Genomic DNA, 21518 nt, shown 5'->3' on the forward strand with positions numbered 1-21518 from the left:
GATAGTTACGATTTCGGCAGCCTTCTGCGTTAAAGATAAAGCACGCATTGCCTGACTGAACACCAGAATGAACTCTCAGATGTGTACTGAGAAGCTAGAGGCAGAACTGATTACAATACGTGAGGACCTAGGGGATGAAAGCCTGATGTTTGAAGAAGATAATGCATCTGTGGATGTTTCTGCAACAACTAAAAAATTAGTTTTAAGATAAAAATATCGGTGCATTGCCTTGGCCTGCACGTAGCCCGGATTTGAATCCCGTGATAAGCCTTCGGGGAATACTGCCAAGGCGCGTTTATTGCAATAGAAGGCAATTTGAGGCTGTGTTTGAGATGAAAAAAGCGATGGGAGAAGAGTGGGCGACAATTTCACTGCAAGAACGACAACCCCCACCGAAATGCTAAAGAGAATTTTTGAGGTGATAAGGAAGAACGGAGGTTGGAAAAAGTACAAACAATGCAATAACACAGGCTGGAGCAAATAAAAGTGACCCGGAGAACAGAGTTCCAGCATACAAAGAAACACAGCAGAGGAAAGAAATACAGTGCTAACCTGATTATAGCAGATGTTGAAAGGGACCAGCATTGATCTCTTGGCATTTTTCGGTAGTGGACAGCAAGTTACTGAAGGCGGATCGAAGTTGGACTGCTGAAATTGTTGCAGTCTTATCCGAAATGTTCAGCTGCACTTCTTGAAGACTATGAGGGTTGTTGCGATACACCTTAGTCTTGAGGGCTCTCCACACAAAGTATTTGCACCCTGACAGATCAGGTGACCTGTGTGGTCGGCTAGGGCAGCGACCAGTCTCACCTCTGTTAACCACTTTGTCAGGCGTAAAGATTGTGTAAATCTGCTCCAAGGTTCGGCCGGATGTATGGGCAGTTGTCCATCTTCTTGGAAGTAACTGTGGTGTCTTACTCTTCCGTCAATACTGGCAAATATAGTTTCAAAATGTTGGCAATGTAACGCGCTGAAGCCAGCTTATGGTGAGGACAGATGGGACCAGCAAAACGGCGTGCAGACGCTGCACGTCAAACCCCAACTTTTTGATCATGCAATGGCGTTCCGTGGAAGTTATGCGGATTCTCAACTGCCCAGAACTGTGATTCTATGAGTTGACATAACTACTGAGGTGAAACCAGGTTTCATCAGACATAAAGAACGGATCCATGTCCAAGCCATTCATTGTTATCTCAGTAAACAGCTACGCACAAAACTGGAGGAGCTGAGAAGCATCTACTGGTTTTAGTGCATGAACAACAGACACTCGATGGGGAATCTTATGCAGATCCAAAAGGAGTACACTTCTGCATGATCGACGTGATATGCCGGTCTCTTGCGACAGGCGTCGTGTTGATTTGGTATGACACTGAAGCATTTACTAGTGAACTGCAGCCAAATTTTCTGGTGTACGGGCACGTTTCGGTATTTTTTTTTTTTTTTGACTTGTTCAAAACAGATAATGTCGGACACCATTGTCGGACTAAGCTCTGCGTGGCACTCTTTGCTGGCATTTTGGCACCTTTAAATTTCTCAGGAAACAACTGACCATACCGTTTACGCGACATTGTTGTCACGTAACTTTCCACAACGAACGCTCACTGCTCCATTTTGAGTGCCATCGTACCCTTTGCACTGCTCCACTGACACACACAGCCCACCTGCGTCCTTAACCGGTGAGCATCACGTGGTGGGTGTAGGCCTACACGTTGTGTGCGCGTCACAGTATGTAGTTATATGCATACATTCACAACCCATTGTGTGCACTCGTCTGGACGATTTTCATTTGCCCCACCCTGTACAACAGTTCACTAAGTGCCTCTATACCAATTTATATACAGCAAATCCAAATCTATTATTTTGTTAGTCGTGTTATGAGAGAAACTATATAATTCCGTCATGACTGTTTATGTCTTATACGTATCTACTACTTTCATAGCAAATCCGATACACATTGTTTCAGACATTGCAAATTACTTTCGTAAAATTCTTTCCTTTATACTGATTTCCACTACTGTGATGTATGTCGATTTGTACTGCCAGCCGGTTTGATCGATATTAATTACGTAATCGAGATTAAAATTATGGATGAATACTTTCGTTTGTGTCTGAAATGCTTTCGCAACTGCTAAGACCTCATCCACCGTTGAGAAACCTTTGAACCTATCCAAACATTCGGAATTTTAACTACCAACCATAAACGGAATACACATGTCAGGAAAAATGTCTTTAATAATTGATTTATTAATAAAATTACTACGGCAAATATAACTGATTTTGAATAATTTTGCGTGACATTTACTGTTTAATGACATTCTGAACAATGAAATTCAAAAAATATGGAGGAACACGGGAAACGTTTGAACCCACCGTCAGCGTGGTGCCTAGAAACGTTAGCGCCTGTAACGTTACAAGTATAGAAGGTGGGCATAAAACTTCAATATCGTTTATCTCGGAAGCTGGGGGCTGTCACATGAAAATCCGCTAGATGTACTCGTCCGACAGGTCACTCTACAACATACGTAAGACTCATCAAAATCTGAGGTTAGCGGGTGTGATGGGCCCTTGTTAGATCGAACTGTTCACGTCTTTTCAAACTGATTATTCTTAAGCATAACGTTTTCAGCTATATTTGTTTCCTTCAATTAAGAGCCACAATAAAGTGTTTGCGTAAGATCTAATTTCTCACTATATCGCACAAACTCTGTAACATTTCGGCATTGTCAGTAGTTAACAGCAGGTATTCTTCTATATAAAAATGTAACATATGTATGACTCCCGTATAATTTATTTTGTAAAAATTCAGCACACTGCTTGGCAGATTTGGCTGCCGAATAATGTGGGTGAAATGAGGTGGTGCCTTTATGTTGTTTATTTTTGATACTATGGTCACCGTTATCAGCAAACAAGACTTTCTGAAACACTACGGCCATTAAAGTTAAACTGTTGAGATCTTCTAGAGACACAGCACTATACACTCTTTTAGTTTGCCAACAAAATGTAATTCTTTCCAAGTCCAGTATCAAGAGTTATAAAATGACTTTTATCTTAATAATATAAATATTTATATATGTGTTTGGAGAGAGAGAGATTGATTTTTGATGAAGATTTTTACTTTAAGCCGTAACTGGTACCTGAATTTTGGTTGCCGCCTCCTTGAATGATCAGCTTCTGCACCAGTTGGTGACGTATTATAATTTGGAGGAAGTTATTGTTCTTTCAGATTTAAAATACGCAGCTGTTAGTTACTTGGTCGTATTGCGCATAGCTTTGAGCCCAAGTTTTCGTAGCTTTTCATACCCAAGGGACCACTGTTGTAAGTAAATAAGATAAACAGCAATCTGCTTTTCGTGAGAAAAGGAGATTGCTTAGCACACAAACTTCCTTCAAACTACACGTCCTGCTGCATCAAAATTGGTCAGTGGAGTTCAGCACCATACTGTTATACAAGAACATAATTCAATTACTGCAATTAAGAAATTATGAGAGGTTGTTACTTATTAAATGAAAACCATAGAGAACGCATTTCCTTTCCTGTATTTTAGTGATCTTTGTACACTGTCGATTGATAGCCGGCGACGACAATGAAGTTCACCTCCTTTTCCAAAAAACAAGGTATTTCTATTCTTCACTTATAGAAAATTTGTATACATAAATGTCTGGCAGCTATTACACATACTTTACTCGGTTTTATCACTGAAATAGCAATTTTCATTAAATGTAAGAATACGTTCTGAGCGACGGCCTAGCAACACGTCCTCTTTCCACGAGATACAGATTATTTTTTAATAAATCAATTGTCTTTTTTCTTTTGGAGTCCATACTCAAAGATTCACAACTACTATCGTTGCGGGGATTGTGCGCTAAAGAGTTTGTTGCTGTCCAGCTGGCCTTCACTTCACTTCAAGTACTTTTTGAATCAAATTTACATTTACGGTATTTGCATACTTACTGAGCTTCTCAGAATAAAATCAAGTACAAATTAGTTAAAAAAATGGCAGTGAGGCTCACATAACATTACAGAGTACCTCCTACATTACACGAAATACAGTCTTTGGTAACGTTCCCGACGTAATTAGTTATTGGATTCTATGCTACATGTAATTAAAATCAAATCTTAGGGTGGTCAGACGCAAACGAAATTTCGAGCTTAACTATCGTAGCTAGTGTAGCCGCTGAAATACACTAGTACCTAAAATTTAAAGCAAGATTAAAAGGACGCCGAAAGGGTGACAGAACAGGCTAAAGCGCAATCAATAAATAATGGCTGAAAGATTTACGTACGACATTTTTGAAACTAAAGACATATTTTTAAAACAAAGTAACAGGACAAATGACAGTATTTGTCTCAGAAGTAACCACTGACCTTGTTTCATTATTTAACGAACAAAAGTGACGACTAGTTTCGATCAATTTAGTTCATTTTCCAGATTGAACGGTAAAGTAAAAGACAGTTGCAACTACCAGCGTCAGCTGACGTGAGTCGTTGCACCTCATTAAAGAAAGTAACAAGGATAGCAGCTGTTATAGTGGTGTGCAAGTAAGTCTGTGGTGGTCGGCGATATGCAGCGGAAAAGGGCAGCATACCGGGTGACGCCCCGGCCAGAAACGTCATTCAGATGCGTTTGTCTGTAGCACGTGTTTTGGAGTGTGCGTAGAAGACTTAGCGTTGATTTTAGTGTTAGTTTAGGTATAGTGAAGGATTTTAATCGCTGCAGTGTTCATTTCGAGCGGTATAAAGTAAAATCATTATTTAAATAAAAATCTGTTTTAATATAATACGTTTTTAAATCGGATTAAAATGTACAAAATCATTTCTGCTAGCCCCATACAGATTTCTAACACCATACAGGCAGTTCTGAATATTATTGACTGTGAATTTTTAATAGGTATGAAAATGTTTGCAAGAATTATAGTGAAAAACGTGGGGCACATGCAATACACAACTGAAGCGTGAACAGTGCACCTCTTATCTACTGCTTGTGCCCCATATTTTCGTTATAAATCTTACAAATATTTTTATAGCTATTAAAATTTCGCAATCATAAATTTTCAGAACTGTCTGTATGGGGCTAGGAGTAACTATTTTACACTTTTAAGTAGAATCAAAAAATGTGTTACATTAAAAATTTATTTTTATTTAAATAATTTTTTCCGCTTTTTAGTCTTAAGTATGTGAAATTTCTCAGTGGTTTTTAAACATTTTAATGAGATTATATTTTTTATTTCTCAACTGCCTTGCTCCAGCGCTAACACCACTTCCTATCGGACCACAGAAGTTCAGTGCTGTTGTTCTTGTCTAGCACGTGGATGGGTGATCATATGGGTCTGCTGAGGGCTGTTTGCAAGTGGAGTGCATTCAGCCCTTGTGAGGCCAATTGAGGAGCTACTTTAATGAGATGTAGCGGTTCCAGACACGAAAACTGACAACGGCTGGGGGTGTAGTTTGCTGACCACATGCCCCTCCGTATCTGCATCCAGAGACGCCTATCGGCTGAGGATGACACGGCAGTCCGTCGATGCCGTTGGGTCTTACGAGACCTGTTCAGACGGAGAGGATAATACTTTTATGGAAATAATTACTTATATATACACTAGTATTTTATCCACGGCTTCGCCTGAATGTTTGTACTTCACTAATGGTGCACACATCTCCTCCTCCCCCTCTCCCTGTCCACCTACTCTTCCCCCTGCTCACAGCGATGCCCATCCTTTCAAACACCGCTCGGAACGCATTCTGATACTGTCATCATAACATGCAAGCCACACAGGGCAGCCGAGATTTCAGGTATTACCAAATTTTTTCACCACCACCATCCCTAGCGGTTAAACCGCCAATAGAGCGAGTTAATATTTGATTCTCAGCCAGTTCTGGGCTATGTTTAAAATTTCAAGTCTCTATCTCATCGGGAAATTAGTTTCAGATCAACTGCAAAATGTGTGCCGAAAATACTGACAGAAAGACAAGAAAGCGACTGAATAAAAAATTGTTTAAAGTAGACATGTTGCGTTAACAAGCGATAATGACAGTTCTGCATAGCACATAAATTTTTCTGTAGAGAATCAGAAATAGCAGTAGTAGGTAATTCTGGCGCTTACATCAGCGTTGCCAGTTACAAGGGTAGGAAACGGTCAGAGCATGTGGCATGGAACAAAAACAGAGTGCAGAATGGCTATGCCGCAAAGTATTTTTCTATCGCTGTGTGCAGGTTGCATCACTGGCAGTGATGTGGCATGTTCCCGATTGATGACATGGTTAAGTAAGATTACTAAATGCCTGTTACATTACTTAGTACGAACTTAATTAAAGTCTGAAGGGTGTTTAGTGACATCTGCGAAAGTGAGTTAGTCTCCCAATTGCATTTCAGACATACGTGATAGCATTAGAATGCGGAAGATTCGCCGGGCAATCCATGTGAAGAATAGTTTCACAGGCGTAAAATTCATCTATTAGAGCATCTCTATGTGACAGTGCATTATCGTACGGGGCCAACTGCAGCGCCATATTTTGTAGAAATAACTTATCTTTATACGTTGAGTCATTTACACTATCCCTCTAATTATCGTTTTGCCTCACCAGATCAGCACCCCATCACCACGATCAAGCTAGTCTCTTTCCAAGATGTTTCTACGACTGCACTGGCTGCCACCTTCCCTCTAGCCAAAAGTCAAAGAGTTGTTGACTCCACGATGAACAAATCTATCTACATACAGCCGCAAACAGGACCGATACTACTGGACATCTGCCATACAGGCCATCTGCTATGAGCCCTCGATACACAGTTTAACGGGACGCTGTAACTGCTGAGATCGTTGTAGGCGCACAGATGTTTATCGTGCGGATATGGTTCGGGTAAAGCCAGATAACGCTCTTATCATCGAGTGGTTACACATGGCCGACCTTGTACTGACCTATGACGTTTACTCGTATCTAGGAACGTGGCAAAATTTTTAAATGGCACTGTGTGAACGCTCAACGCTCCCAAGATTACAACCTGTGTTTGGCTTCAGATGTTGCAGAATGTAGGCCCCAAATGCCTCATTAGAGTCTCTTTTAGCATATTACGGCAAGACGTACGCATACCTTATTGACACATTTTACACCATTTTTTTCATAATCTTCGGTATGCATGTAATTAGTGCTTATAGATTATTTGTCGATCATTGTCATAGTGGTTAATATTTCGAAAAAATTGTTGTGAATATTTACATTAATTAGTGTCAGTCTTGGCAAAATAAATTATTTTATGGACATTTATAAGACTTCATGGTTCCATTTAACAATATATAAATTACTACTTTTATCATTTTAAATGAACACACCGCATTTTACTGTATTGACAATACAATCAAATGACGGTGTGTTCATTTAAAAATTATTGTATGATTGTTACTCAGCAACATCAAAAAAACAAAACTGTTAATCATACTAAGAAAACTGGCAACAGGTACATAGCAATTCAACGCTTTGATTTGCTCCCATTTGTGTCCAATAGAAAGTTAATTAATTCTCTCATATTTACACAGTTCTACGAGTGACGTAATCAAATTTTCAGTTTTGTAGCTGAAAGATATGTGCAACAATCGTAACTTTTAATTTTTTATTTTATTCATGGTTTTATCAAAATATTTTGCGTTTTAGTTGACTGTGCCCATGTCTCAGTGCGAGATAACACGTACCTCATTTTAAAATAATTCTTAGTGATCCCCTTTGCAAAGCAGGCATGTAATTGATGGTGGCGAATAATTATAGAAAACAGGTATTTGAAGAAACTGGTTGAACTATGAAGTGAAAATTTCATGGCATATTTCTTCGTGAAAAAACCCAAAGATGAGACAAACATAGGTTTACCACTGCATCAGTTCCACTCCTTCGAACAAATTCGAAAAATTGAATCATATTAAGTTGGAGCCATAACACTGGAAAGCCAGCTGTAATTCAATACTTTTCAGAGCCCAAGCACAGAGGATACAATCACACATTAATGTCACTTGTACTTAAAAAGTATTAGTGCCAGCATTTATTTTAGTCAAGTTATAAACTGCAACAATGGACATTTTTTATAACTGCAATCAGTTTTTCAGAGTAAGTGTGAACCAAGTGTCTGGAAACACACTGCATCAGTAAAGCATCTTTATTAAATGTTTTCCTGATAGCAAAATGTGTAACACAAATATTAGCCAGGCAAAGTTTCGTGCAGTTTCAAATCTCGAAATCTGGTACAATATCGAAAAAGGTTCTAGTCTAGTATAACAACGGCAAGACACAATCAATGCCTTCAGTGTATAACGTGGTAATGTTTGTCCTGTCTAGTGGAAATATTTTTTAATGAATGTGATTTTCGTAACTATTACAGGTGAAATTAAAGTTAATCTTTGGCAAAAATTCGTCTCCGAAGTGTAGGTCCTGTCGCTTACGGAAAAGATCAGTAAAGTTCGAAAGAAGACTGACTCACACCAGACAGAAACTTGATGCATCACATGTTATAAACTTAATTATTTTAATTCTCTCAGATTTCATCAAGGTAAAAGGCATTCAGTGCTCTGACTTTGCAAAACCCTGTGTGTGTAAGTGGATTTAACTGAATCAGAATTAACTGTGAAACAGGCACACACTTGAGACTCATTGACATACTTTCTGATGAGAATTGCAAAACTAAGGCTACTAGTTGGCAAATTTATTCATTGTAGTGGAGTTGCTTATTAATGTCGCATCTGACTCTGTGAAATGTATCGTAGCCTGACTATATACGAACAGACTACCATGAATTCTGGCTCTATGATTGGTCAGATGAGGACTCTAACATTGAACCCCAGATAGCTCCTCCAGTTGAAAACACATCTAGCACAGTGACGATCTGTTCACCTTCAATCTCTGCGATGTCCTTACTTTCAAGTTCGTTAGAAGTTACTTGCTCTCTTTCACCTGCCGTCAAAAAAGCGACCACCAATGCTCTCAAAAGTTACTGCAAGCCACCAATGGCGTAATTGTTTCTTCGCCACCAATGGCGTAATCGTTTCTTCAACATCCTTCCAGAAAATGCGAAACATGTCGATGAACTGAATTTCCTCCCCTCTTCTCTAAACAGCGTCCCGCAGTTACATTCTCCTGATGTCACTCCTATCACACCAATAGCTGCTCTCACAACCGTAGCTAGCCTCGTGAGGTCCTGAGAAACGCCAAAAAACTGTCCACGAGGCTAGTCCCTGACTTCACAGCAACAAATGGATCTTTAATAGATCAGAACTGTTTTGCCATGGTTTTTGGAACGCTAGGAGATGTTTATCAGGTGAAATATTTCTCCTAACAAGATCTTTGTGCCTACCACACACTGACAGATTCCCATTCGTCAGAAAGAATCTTTTTCGTCCAAGCCATCCACTCCAGGCCCATACTAAAACTGCACAATAGCCAGCTCACTGCTTTGCAAAGGAGCTTTCGGAGCTTTCTCCTTGATTAGACAAGGTTGTTTTACCTGTAGCCCTCCACTCCTGCAGTACTGTCAAAGGGTGCACACACTCGGCTCCCCGCGGATCGATTCGCTGAGCCTTGCAACAAGTCACCCGTCTCATTAACAGCACTTCTCACTTCCGAAACTCGCCTATAAAAGCAAACTGATGTACCCAGTACCATGTTAGATTAGAGAACGTTAAAAAGAGGAAATCAGATCAGTTCATGTAACCACTGTAATCGTATTAATCTCATTACACTAACTCGACTCAGTCACATTATTAAAAATACATAAATGAAAAGAGACTTGCCAAAATGTTTGTTGCTTTCCAATTTAAATATCTCAATGATAGTTTGTTAAATTAGAAATGCAGATACTAGTAAATTTCTATTACTCCCTTTTTATATGCACATAACAGTTACAGTACCTGAACTGGAAAGCAGTTACTTCAGATAGCGTAACCAAAAAGTGGAAATCGGAATCGGAATCGTACCAGAGATCAGAATCGCAAAGAGCAATGAGAAATGAGGGAAAAAGTGAGCCTTTTCAGCATCTGCAATCTGTTTTATCAATTCATGAAAGCAGAAAGTGCAAAAAGTCCTATTCATCTCTTAATATAACTGCCATCGAGCGCACGACTACAAGACAGAGCAACAGAGCAAAGTACAAAATCGTAAATGATACGTTATATAGCAAAGGTAATGTTATCAAACACAGCGCCACTAAAGTGAAGTTACCAAACATGGTTTTTCAAAATCCTGTTACCAAGGAATATTCAATTAACATTCCAAATTTCGAATCAAGAACAGCTGCCAACATAAGTAATTTGAAAGTAGTCCTTGGTACAACAAATACGCTTAAATCACTTAATAAAAACCGATCCAGATAGTCTACCAGTTGGGTTCCTTTCAGTGTGCGCTCATTAAACAGTTCCATTCTAGCAATCATATGCAAAACTGAAACTTCCTGGCAGATTAAAACTGTATGCCGGACAGAAACTCGAACTCGGGACTTTTGCCTTTCGCGAAAGGCAAAGGTCCCGTGTTTGAGTCTCGGTCCGGCACACAGATTTAATCTGCCAGGATTTTTCATATCAGCGCACACTCCGCTGTAGAGTGGAAATTTCATTCTGTAGGGTGGTCCATTGACCGTGACCGGGCCAAATACCTCCCGTAATAAGCGTCAAACGAAAAAACTGCAAAGAACGAAACTTGTCTAGCTTGAAGGGGGAAACCAGATGGCGCTATCGTTGGCCCGCTAGATGGCGCTGCCATAGGTGAAACGGATATCAACTACGTTTTTTTTAAATAGGAACCCCCATTTTTTATTACATATTTGTGTAGTACGTAAAAAAATATGAATATTTTAGTTGGACCACTTTTCTCGCTTCGTGACATGTGGCTCACAATTTGAGACGAACAGGTGGTAACAGGTAGGTTTTTAAAATTAAAATACAGAACGTAGGTACGTTTGAACATTTTATTTCGCCTTTTCCAATGTGATACATGTACCTTTGTGAACTTACCATTTCTGACAAGGGAACCTCCCCATCGCACCCCCCTCAGATTTAGTTATAAGTTGGCACAGTGGATAGGCCTTGAAAAACTGAACACAGATCAATCGAGAAAACCGGAAGAAGTTGTGTGGAACTTTGAAAAAAATTAGTAAAATATGCAAACTGAGTAGTCCATGTGAAGATAGGCAACATCAAGGACAATGGGTTTCACGGAGAGCCGTGGTCCCGTGGTTAGCGAGAGCAGCTACCAAACGAAAGGTCCTAGGTTCAAGTCTTCCCTCGAGTGAGAAGTTTAAATTTTTATTTTCAGTTTATGTGACAAACTCTTATATTTTCATCACTTTTTCGGAGTGATTATCACATCCACAAGAAAACCTAAATCGGGCAAGGAAGAAGAATCTTTTTACCCATTCGCTAAGTGTACAAGTTAGGTGGGTCGACAACATATTCCTGTCATGTGACGCACATACCGTCACCAGTGTCGTATAAAATATATCAGATGTTTTCCTGTGGGGGAATCGGTTGAACTATGACCTTGCGATCAAATGTTTTCGGTTCCCATTGGAGAGGCACGTCCTTTCGTTTACTAATCGCACGGTTTTGCGGTGCGGTCGCAAAACACAGACACTAAACTTCTTACAGTGAACAGAGACGTCAATGAACGAACGGACAGATCATAACTTTGCGAAAATAAAGAAAGTAAAATTTTCAGTCGAGGCAAGACTTGAACCAAGGACCTCTCGTACCGCAGCTACAACGGGACCACTGCGCTCCTTATTCTACAATCTCCTTGATGTTGCATATGTTGCGCATGGACTACTCAGTTTGTATATTTTACTAATTTTTTTCATAGTTCCACACAACTTCTTCCTGTTTTCTCAATTGATCTGTGTCCAGTTTTTCAAGGCCTATCCACAGTGCCAACTTATAACTAAATCTGAGGGCGGTGCGATGGGGAGGTTCCCTTGTGAGAACGCATGCTGTTACAGCGTGATTACCTGTAAATACCACATTAATGCAATAAATGCTCAAAATGATGTGCGTCATCCTCAATGCATTTGGCAATACGTGTAACGACATTCCTCTCAAGAGCGAGTAGTTCGCCTTCCATAATGTTTGCACATGCATTGACAATGCGCTGACATATGTTGTCAGGCGTTGTCGGTCGATCACGATAGCAAATATCCTTCAACTTTCCCCACGGAAAGAAATCCGGGGCCTTCAGATCCGGTGAACGTGCGTACCATGGTATGGTGCTTCGACGACCAATCCACCTGTCATGAAATATGCTATTCAATACCGCTTCAACCGCACGCGAGCTATGTGCCGGACATCCATCATGTTGGAAGTACATCGCCATTCTGTCATGCAGTGAAACATCTTGTAGTAACATCGGTAGAAAATTACGTAGGAAATCAGCATACATTGCACCATTTAGATAGCCATCGATAAAATGGGGGCCAATTATCCTTCCTCCCATAACGCCGCACCATACATTAACCAGCCAAGGTCGCTGATGTTTCACTTGTCGCAGCCATCGTGGATTTTCCGTTACGCAATAGTGCATATTATGCTGGTTTACGTTACCGCTGTTGGTGAGTGACGCTTCGTTGCTAAATAGAACCCGTGCAAAACATCTGTCATCGTCCCGTAATTTCTCTTGTGCCCAGTGGCAGAACTGTACACGACGTTCAAAGTCGTCGACATGCAATTCCTGGTGCTCAGAAATATGGTACGGGTGCAATCGATGTTGATGTAGCATTCTCAACACCGACGATTTTGAGGTTCCCGATTCTCGCGCAATTTGTCTGCTACTGATGTGCGGATTAGCCGCGACAGCAGCTAAAACACCTACTTGGGCATCATCATTTGTTGCAGGTCATGGTTGACGTTTCGCATGTGAATGAACACTTCCTGTTTCCTTAAATAACATAACTATCCGGCGAAAGGGCCGGACACTTGGATGATGTCGTCCAGGATACCAAGCAGCATACATAGTACACGCCCGTTGGGCATTTTGATCACAATAGCCATACATCAACACGATATAGACCTTTTCCGCAATTGGTAAACGGTCCATTTTAACACGGGTAATGTATCACGAAGCAAATACCGTCCGCACTGGCGGAATGTTACGTGATATCACCTACTTATACGTTTGTGACTATTACAACACCATCTATCACAAAGCGAAAAAAGTGGTCCAACTAAAACATTCATTTTTCTTTACGTACTACACAAATATGTAATAAAGAATGGGGGTTCCTATTTAAAAAAAAAAAAACTGCAGTTGATATCCATTTGACCTATGGCAGCGCCATCTAGAGGGCCAACCATAGCGCCATCTGGTTTCCCCCTTCAAGCTTGCCGAGTTTCGTTCTTTGTAGTTGTTTCGTTTGATGCTTATTTCGTGAGATATTTGGGCCGGTCACTATCAATGGACCATCCTGTATATGCAAAATTGCTAGCTTTACAAAAGATCAGTGCTAGTACCTAATAGCTGGAAAGTTGCACAGGACACATCAGTACACAAGAAAGAAAATAGAAGAAACTTGGTGAATTGTAGACTCATATCGTAGACATCTATGTGTATCAGGATTTTGGAACATATATTGAGTTCCAGTATTATGAAATACTTCGAAGGAAACGGAAACGTAACTAGCACAGATTCAGAAAATAACGTTCTTGCGAAACATCAGTGGCTCTTTATTCACATCTGTTGTGCCAAATGACATTATTATTAGTAGTGTTTTAGAAAGAGGATATGAGGTTTTTTTCATATTTATAGACTTCCAGATGGTTTTTGACACTGTTTCTTACATGTGGCTCCTAATCAAATTGCGTGCCCATGAAGCATTGCGTCGGTCGGTAGTGCGATTGCATTTTCGATTTCCTGTAATAAAGATTCGTAGTAATTGACGAGAAGTCATCTAGTAAAACCGAAGTAAAACCGAGTTCCCAAAGGAAGACTTATGAGCTCTCTGCCGTTCTTAATCTCTACAAACAATGTAGCCATCTGAGCAGGCCCCAGATTTACAGATAACCTGATATTTTATGGTCTCGTTAAATCATCAGACGATCAAAACGAACTACAAAATGATTTAGACAAGATATCTGTATGGTGCAAAATATATCGATTGATTAATAGTTCTGCCGCAGGTTGTTGACCTCTGTTTTCTCGGATAAAATGCACATCACGAGTTTGTGGTTAGATTAGGACACGAGTTTAAAATCAGAACTGCAAAACGCGTCGCCTGCCGTAGTTCGGTCATTGGTCACATAAAATCAGCTGCCGACAGAGCATCTCGCGTTCCCGCCATACGTCACGGAAGCCGCTTCCAACATTGCTTCCTATTACGTGATAAGTATCAGCATTACCCAAGTGATCTGGCATGTTTACGGGGTGACAGTTATTGACCTACACGAAAAAAAGTAAATTATTTACAAACTACGGAGTGCACAAACTTTATTCAACATGTAAACGTCACTACAGATATTCGGATTTAGGTTATGACATGTATAAAACATTCTCGGTATTCTTGCCTCGTCAGTTCTAGATAAAATCTCGAGCTTTCGACGATTACCTCCATCGAACAATATTTTATGTTTGTTTGTGAGACTGTGCTCCGCAATTGCCGATTTCTCCAATTCTCTATTTTTAATATGGCGCTGGTGTTCTGCACAGCGATAGGAAACGGTACGAATCGTCTGACCTATATAACTGCTTCCACACTCACAGGGTATATTAAACTCCAGGGACCCTGAGGCCGAGATTGTCCTTAACAGGGCGCATCATCTCCTTAATTTTCTTAGGAGGACGAAAAATCGGTCTTATACCACGTCTACGCAGGACTCTTCTTATTTTGCTGGAAATCGCGCCACAAAAAGGAAGAACCGCAATCGCAACGTGTTCAAAACGGCTCTCTTCTGAGCAGGATGATGGAAACTCTGTGCATTCAGATATAAATCGGTATGCGTCGGCTTACGGTATACAGAGTGGCCAAGACGCCCGTCCGTCTGTCGTTGTGCTAAAACGTCTAAGAAACGTTGGTATATAGAGCCAAAACTGTTTCTGACGAGGACCACTTAAGGTCCGAGATTAACCACCTGAAGAACGTGTTCCGAAAGAATGGCTATGGTGCACGCGATATAAAGGCAGCGTTCTCCAAAAGAAGGAAACCTGAAAATGCTGCAACCCCACAGGATGAAACACCGATTGCGGTTCTTCCTTTTTGTGGCGCGATTTCCAGCAAAACAGGAAGAGTCCTGCGTAGACGTGGTATAAGACCGATTTTTCGTCCTCCTAAGAAAATTAAGGAGATGATGCGCCCTGTTAAGGACAATCTCGGCCTCGGGGTCGCTGGAGTTTAATATACCCTGTGAGTGTGGAAGCAGTTATATAGGTCAGACGATTCGTACCGTTTCCGACCGCTGTGCAGAACACCAACGCCGTATTAAAAATAGAGAATTGGAGAAATCGGCAATTGCGGAGCACAGTCTCATGAACAAACATAAAATATTGTTCGATGAAACTACAATTCTGTCCCTTGCCTCCACGTACTGGGACTCTGTTATTAAGGAGGCTGTGGAAATAAGAATGAGCCAAAAGAACTTTAACCGTGATAGCGGATACCATCTGAGCTGTGCGTGGAAACGAGCGCTTGATGCAGAGAAGCAGTAGGGACGTTCCTTCCAAGGTTTCCGTTCAAACGGAAGCGGTGGCGCCACCGGCGCACACAGTGACACCGTCTGAGACAGCAGCGCGTAATTGCCGACCAATCATAAGCCGACCAATCAGAAGCCGTCTTCGGGCTATATAGAAGCTACCATAGTAGCAGTGGAGACAGTCAGCACCTGACGATGACGATGGAGGTAATCGTCGAAAGCTCGAGGTTTTATCTAGAACTGACGCGGCAAGAATACCGAGAATGTTTTATACATAAGTGCCGCCGCGAAAAACTTCGTTCCCTAGGTTATGACATGTTCGATATGCCCGTCATCATTGGCGATGATGTGGCGCAGACGAATAACGAAATTCTGCACAGTGCGCTCAAGTGTCGGAACATCGATGCTGTCGATGACCTCCTGAATGGCTGTGTTCAGCTCAGCAATGGTTTTGGGGTTATTGCTTTACACCTTGTCTTTAATACATCCCCACAAAAAGCAGTCACATGTGTTCAAATCCGCAGAATATGGCTGCCAATCGAGGCCCAAGCCAGTGGCCCCAGGGTACTCCAGAGTCAGAATGCGGTCCCCAGAATGCTCCTTCAAGACACCAAACACTCTCCTGCTTCTATGGGATCGAGCTCCTTCTTACATGAACCACATATTATCGACATCAGAGTCACTTTGGATAGTGTAGGTGAAATCGTCTTCCAAAACCATCATGTACCATTCAGTAGTCACCGTGCCATCAAGGAGTATCACACCGATCGTTCTGTGACCGGACATTGCACACCCCACACTTACCCGTTGAGGCTGAAGAGACTTCTCGATCGCGAAGTAAAGATTCTCAGTCCCCCAAATGCGCCAATTTTGCTTATTGGGAATCCCATCCAAATAAAAGTGAGCGTCACTAAACCAAACCACACTAATTTACATCATGCCAATGGCCAACTGTGCAGCTTGAACGTCCTAACACAAACCGTTCAGAAGTTATGACGATTTTATTTCATATACGAGTTGCGAAAATAAAGTAATGAGACTGACTTTCTTTGCAAGATGTGGCATCCCTGCAGGCTTGCGTAGACACAATATCTTTGACCTCGGCCTATACGCTGCTTCTAGTCCAAGCGGCACATCGATGCAACTGCTCAGTCTCGAGTTGTGCTGTAATAAGCTAACATGTGTTTGTGTCTCTCGTCACGGAAATTTAACCGCATAATATTGCGCAATGGTATGTCATTTCTTTTTGCATTAAATTGGGTGAAAACGCGATGACAACTTATGGGTAGCTTCAGAACGCTTTTGGAAAGGAGGTTATGTCAACAGCTCAAGTTTTTCATTGGCATAAAATGTTTAGTGAAGGCAGAACGAATACTGAAGATGAAGACCGCAGTGGACGACCATCAACCTCACGGACGGATGTCAACTTGGCCAGGGTGCGTGAACTCGTATGATCTGATAGAAAATTATCAGTGAAAATGACTGCAGAAGAACTGAACATCCCTCGGGTATGGATGTGTGTGATGTCCTTAGGTTAGTTAGGTTTAAGTAGTTCTAAGTTCTAGGGGACTGATGACCTTAGAAGCTAAGTCCCATAGTGCTCAGAGCCATTTGAACCATTTGAACTGAACATCAGCCGAGAAACGGTTTGTCTAATAATAACTGAAGATCTTGGTATGAAAAAGATTTGTCCAAATATGGCCCCCAAACATCTCACACCACAACAGCGAGAAACACGGAAAAATGTGGCAGCCAATCTGTTAGAGCAAACGGAGATCAATCCAGAATTGTTGAGCCGTGTTATCACTGGTGATGAAAGTTGGTTTCTTCAGTTCGATCCTGAGACAAAACGCCGAAGTTCGCAATGGTGTTCAAAGGGATCACCCAGACCAAGAAAAGCTTGCATGTCAAAGTCAAAAGTGAAATGCATGCTTGCGTGTTTCTTTGATTCCAAGGGAATTGTTCATAAAGAGTGGGTACCTCCTGGACAAACAGTTAACCAATATTACTACAAAGAAATTTTATAAAGACATCGTAAAAGAGTTCGTCGTATTCGTGCCAACATTGCTGATGACTGGATTCTGCATCACGGTAATGCACCATACCACACTGCTCTGCCAGTACAGCAATTTTTAACCTCAAAACAAATTTCAGTACTACCACAGCCACCTTATTCAGCAGATATCGCTCTGTGCGGCTTTTTTCTATTTCCAAGAATCAAAGCGGTGGTTAAGAGACACAATTTTCAAACAACACAAGATGTCCAAAAAGCTGTGACAAGGGTCTTGGAGGATATTACAGAAGATGAGTTCCAGAAATGTTACCATCAATGGCAGAAGCGCTGAAAAAAGTGAGTGCAATCAGAAGGTAACTGCTTTGAAGAAGACAACACTAAACTTGACTAAAACGGTAAGCAACATTTTTTTTCACATCAGTCTCATTACTTTATTGTCACCCTTCGTATGCCCCTCATAACCAAGCAGTTGTTGCAGGGAATGAAACGGTGGATGTAGCAAGCAAGGAGGCATGTAAAATTGGAAATTTGTGGTAAGATCTTATGGGACCAAACTGCTGAGGTCATCGGTCCCTAAGCTTACACACTACTTAATCTAACATAAACTGACTTACTCTAAGGACAACACACACACCCTTGCCCAAGGGAGGACTCGAACCTCTGACAGGGGCAGCCACGAAGGAGGCTGGAAGCGACAGATAATAAGCTATGTCTGTTAAAGCACACTACTCCGCCATGGCGTAGCTCCTTTCAGCCGAGAAGACGGGATGAGGTCCTCCTTATTCGTCCTCGCATATGTCACAGTCGTCTGACCACATGACTTCGTGCTCCGGCGAGAGGACCCTCCAATGTGTGGTACTTGTGGCGCACAGATCACTGTGCGCCACATTTTACTAGACTGTGTTTTAGTTTAGTACCAGAGCGAAAATGCAAATTTGCCAGTAGATCTTCCCTCTGTTCTGACACTGAAACGAATGTGGTTAGAGTTTTAAGGTTTTGGGATCCGTCCAACTTGCTTCCGAAAATTTTAGGGAGACTTTCTTAATATGTTAACATGGTGACTCGCTCACCCATGTTTTTTTAGTCAGCCAATCCATATCCCTACGTCGTTCTGGCGTTGTTTTAGCTACTCTGTTGTTTTACTTCTGTTTTCATCTGAGGTGTAGCACTTTTCAGTATATCCCGTTTCTTCTGCGGCGTGTGATATGGAGTGACTGTCCGGATCAACGCGAGTGAAATAGGAGTGAGTGAGTGAGTGAGTGAGTGAGTTTGCCAACGTTTTTAGCCCTTCTACCCATATTTAGTAGTAGTAATAGTAGTAGTAGTAGCTTTATTCATCAGTAGATCTCTTTTTACAAGGATGTAGGACATGTCAAAGTATTTACAAGTTTAGACCAATTTTAAATAATCTGATTCATATACACATATGTTTACAGATTCCTAGTTAGAGACAATCATTAGATTTACTCTTGCTAACTTTACTTATTTTACAAATAACCTATTAAATAATGTAATCCCACACTGTTCACTCACATCGCAATATCGGTCAGTGCACACAGTACACACACATTGTTTCATAACACTTCACACACACACACACACACACACACACACACACACACACACACATACACACACACACACACAAACACGCACACACTCACACACATTATCACCAACTTAAGCACCTAACTAAACTGTAGACCGAAAGACTTTTCTTGGAACACATTTATTTTTAAAATGATGAAAGATTATTGACATTTATGTTGTGTGTGTGTGTGTATGTGTGTTTGTGTGTTTGTATGTGTGTGTGTTAGAACTAATGACGAAGGAATTCGTGGTGCATCGCTAGTGCTACTCACTACTCCTTCTCAGATAAGAATGCTAACTATCGACAGCAATGGTAGACAGTTGTCACAAAACATACTTTTCCTGTATAACTCCTCCCCATTGCGGCACTTACTTCACCTGCCCATCGTAACCCAATTTAAAACCAACTAAGTTAAAATGTGCGCTACGATAACTGTTCGTGAATCACTTGATTGCTGCCCTTCTTACTTCCGAACTGATAGAAATTGGAATACTTCAGGATGCTAATGCTTTGCGTCTGACCACAGCCACTAATAGTAACAGTAACAATATAATACTGCGTACAGCACTATGTAGCCCTTACGTAGTTACTGCTGTGTACTACCTACAACTTGGAGAAGATATTTTCTTGTTTTGTATATGTCTCACTTTATCGTCAGCGATGTAGGGGCAATGCACAACATACCTGTGTAGTGGGTGAACTATGTGAGGAACCTTAACCTCCACTGCATTAAGAAAAAGTATTAATAACTTATATAACCAGTATTAGGGTCTTACAAAATTGTGATGACAGTAATGATTTTTTGAAAATGATTTAGTTTCGCGACTGAAACAGACTCGAATCGTTTTGTTTTAACCCCTCAGAAAATTTCAATTTACCTCTCAGGGGGTAATTACCCCCATGTTCGGAACCACTGGATTGTTGTGCTGTTGCGCACGTTTAAGCAGACATGGCAGCTGACCACTTTGCCTAGAAAATTCCTGACTATCTAATGTCCACTTACTCAAAGAACAACACCATCTTCTTTTTCACTGTGGCGTTTTTAGTTATTCCGCATATGTTTAGAGTCATTGTGTTGCCTGCAGTCAGAAATTTTAGAATGAAACTTACTGTTCCAGTTCACTGATAGGCCTGACTGCTTCGTTGCATAGAACGCTGAATGGCGCATAGCGGCATAGCACAGAAAGCCATACAAGTATGAACTACCTGGAACTTGCCTGTGTGCAGGCGCAGCTCCTGAGGAAGTACGGCTACCCGGTGGAAGAGCACTTCGTGACGACGGGGGACGGCTACATCCTGCGCATGTTCCGCGTGCCGTCCAGCCCCAAGGCGAGTGGAGGCTCCAGCTTCCCCATCCTCGTGATGCACGGACTGCTCGCCAGCTCCGCAGACTGGGTCATCATGGGTCCTGGCAAGGGCTTCGGTAAGTGGCGGTGACCATCAGCTCACCTCGGACTAGCGTGTGTGTAGAATGTTGAAGAAACAATGACAATGTAGGCCTAGTTACAGCATGTACGTTTGGTATCCTACTGGATAGCGATGGGAACTGAAATCGTTAAACTTCCCGTGGTCGGTACGTATTTCAGAAATTGAAGACGAAATGGGAAACGCTAAGAGCGACAAAATTGGATACTTTCGTAGTTGCCCTGTAAATTCTGAGTGTGCCATGGCTAATAACTTGAGACTGGTTCGAAGTACTAGATAAAACTTGTAACCTCCCAACAGAAAAATTATATAATAACCTCCCAACAGTAAAAATATAATATAATTATATAATTCACATTCTGCGTAACCTACCAACAGATTAATTCCGAAACCTACCAATAATACAATGTGACTAATCTCTCAATAAAATTGTGGTTCACTTATAACCTTTCAATAATTGACTGTGAATTTAAACTGGTAAATTTGGACGTCAGCAGTGCTGCGTCATGGCCCTGAATGATCATACTGAATAAATCAGAAATTCTTACCTCAATAATGTCGCCGGATAACGCATATATATCTGCTCTTATAATACATTTTTCTGGCACAGCCCAGTGCAAAGCTGGCCGATAGATTTGTCATGTATAAAAGGAAACAACTGATTTTTCTTTACAATAATCCGGATGACCATGGATTGGAGAAATTAGTAAATTCTTTAAACTGAGATGAATGATTGTCAAAAGTTAATTTTTATAAAAGAGATTATTATTAAAAGATTTTTTAAACATTTACATGGGACTTGATATAACAACACTCCATATGCGCGAGGCTGCTTTTACCTTATATTATAACGCT

At 41.1% G+C, this 21518-nt stretch overlaps 1 protein-coding gene across 1 annotated transcript in view; it reads left to right on the top strand.

Moving 5' to 3' along the window:
- Positions 1-21518, top strand: part of LOC124805683 (lipase 3-like) — a 78417-nt gene that overhangs the window by 7208 nt on the left and 49691 nt on the right. The window contains exon 2 of the mRNA XM_047266251.1: positions 20466-20661. Within this exon, the coding sequence (XP_047122207.1) occupies positions 20466-20661 (196 nt within the window). The remainder of the gene's footprint in view (positions 1-20465; positions 20662-21518) is intronic.

The sequence above is a fragment of the Schistocerca piceifrons genome, chromosome 7 (genome assembly GCF_021461385.2).
Source record: "Schistocerca piceifrons isolate TAMUIC-IGC-003096 chromosome 7, iqSchPice1.1, whole genome shotgun sequence".
Lineage (NCBI taxonomy): Eukaryota > Metazoa > Arthropoda > Insecta > Orthoptera > Acrididae > Schistocerca > Schistocerca piceifrons.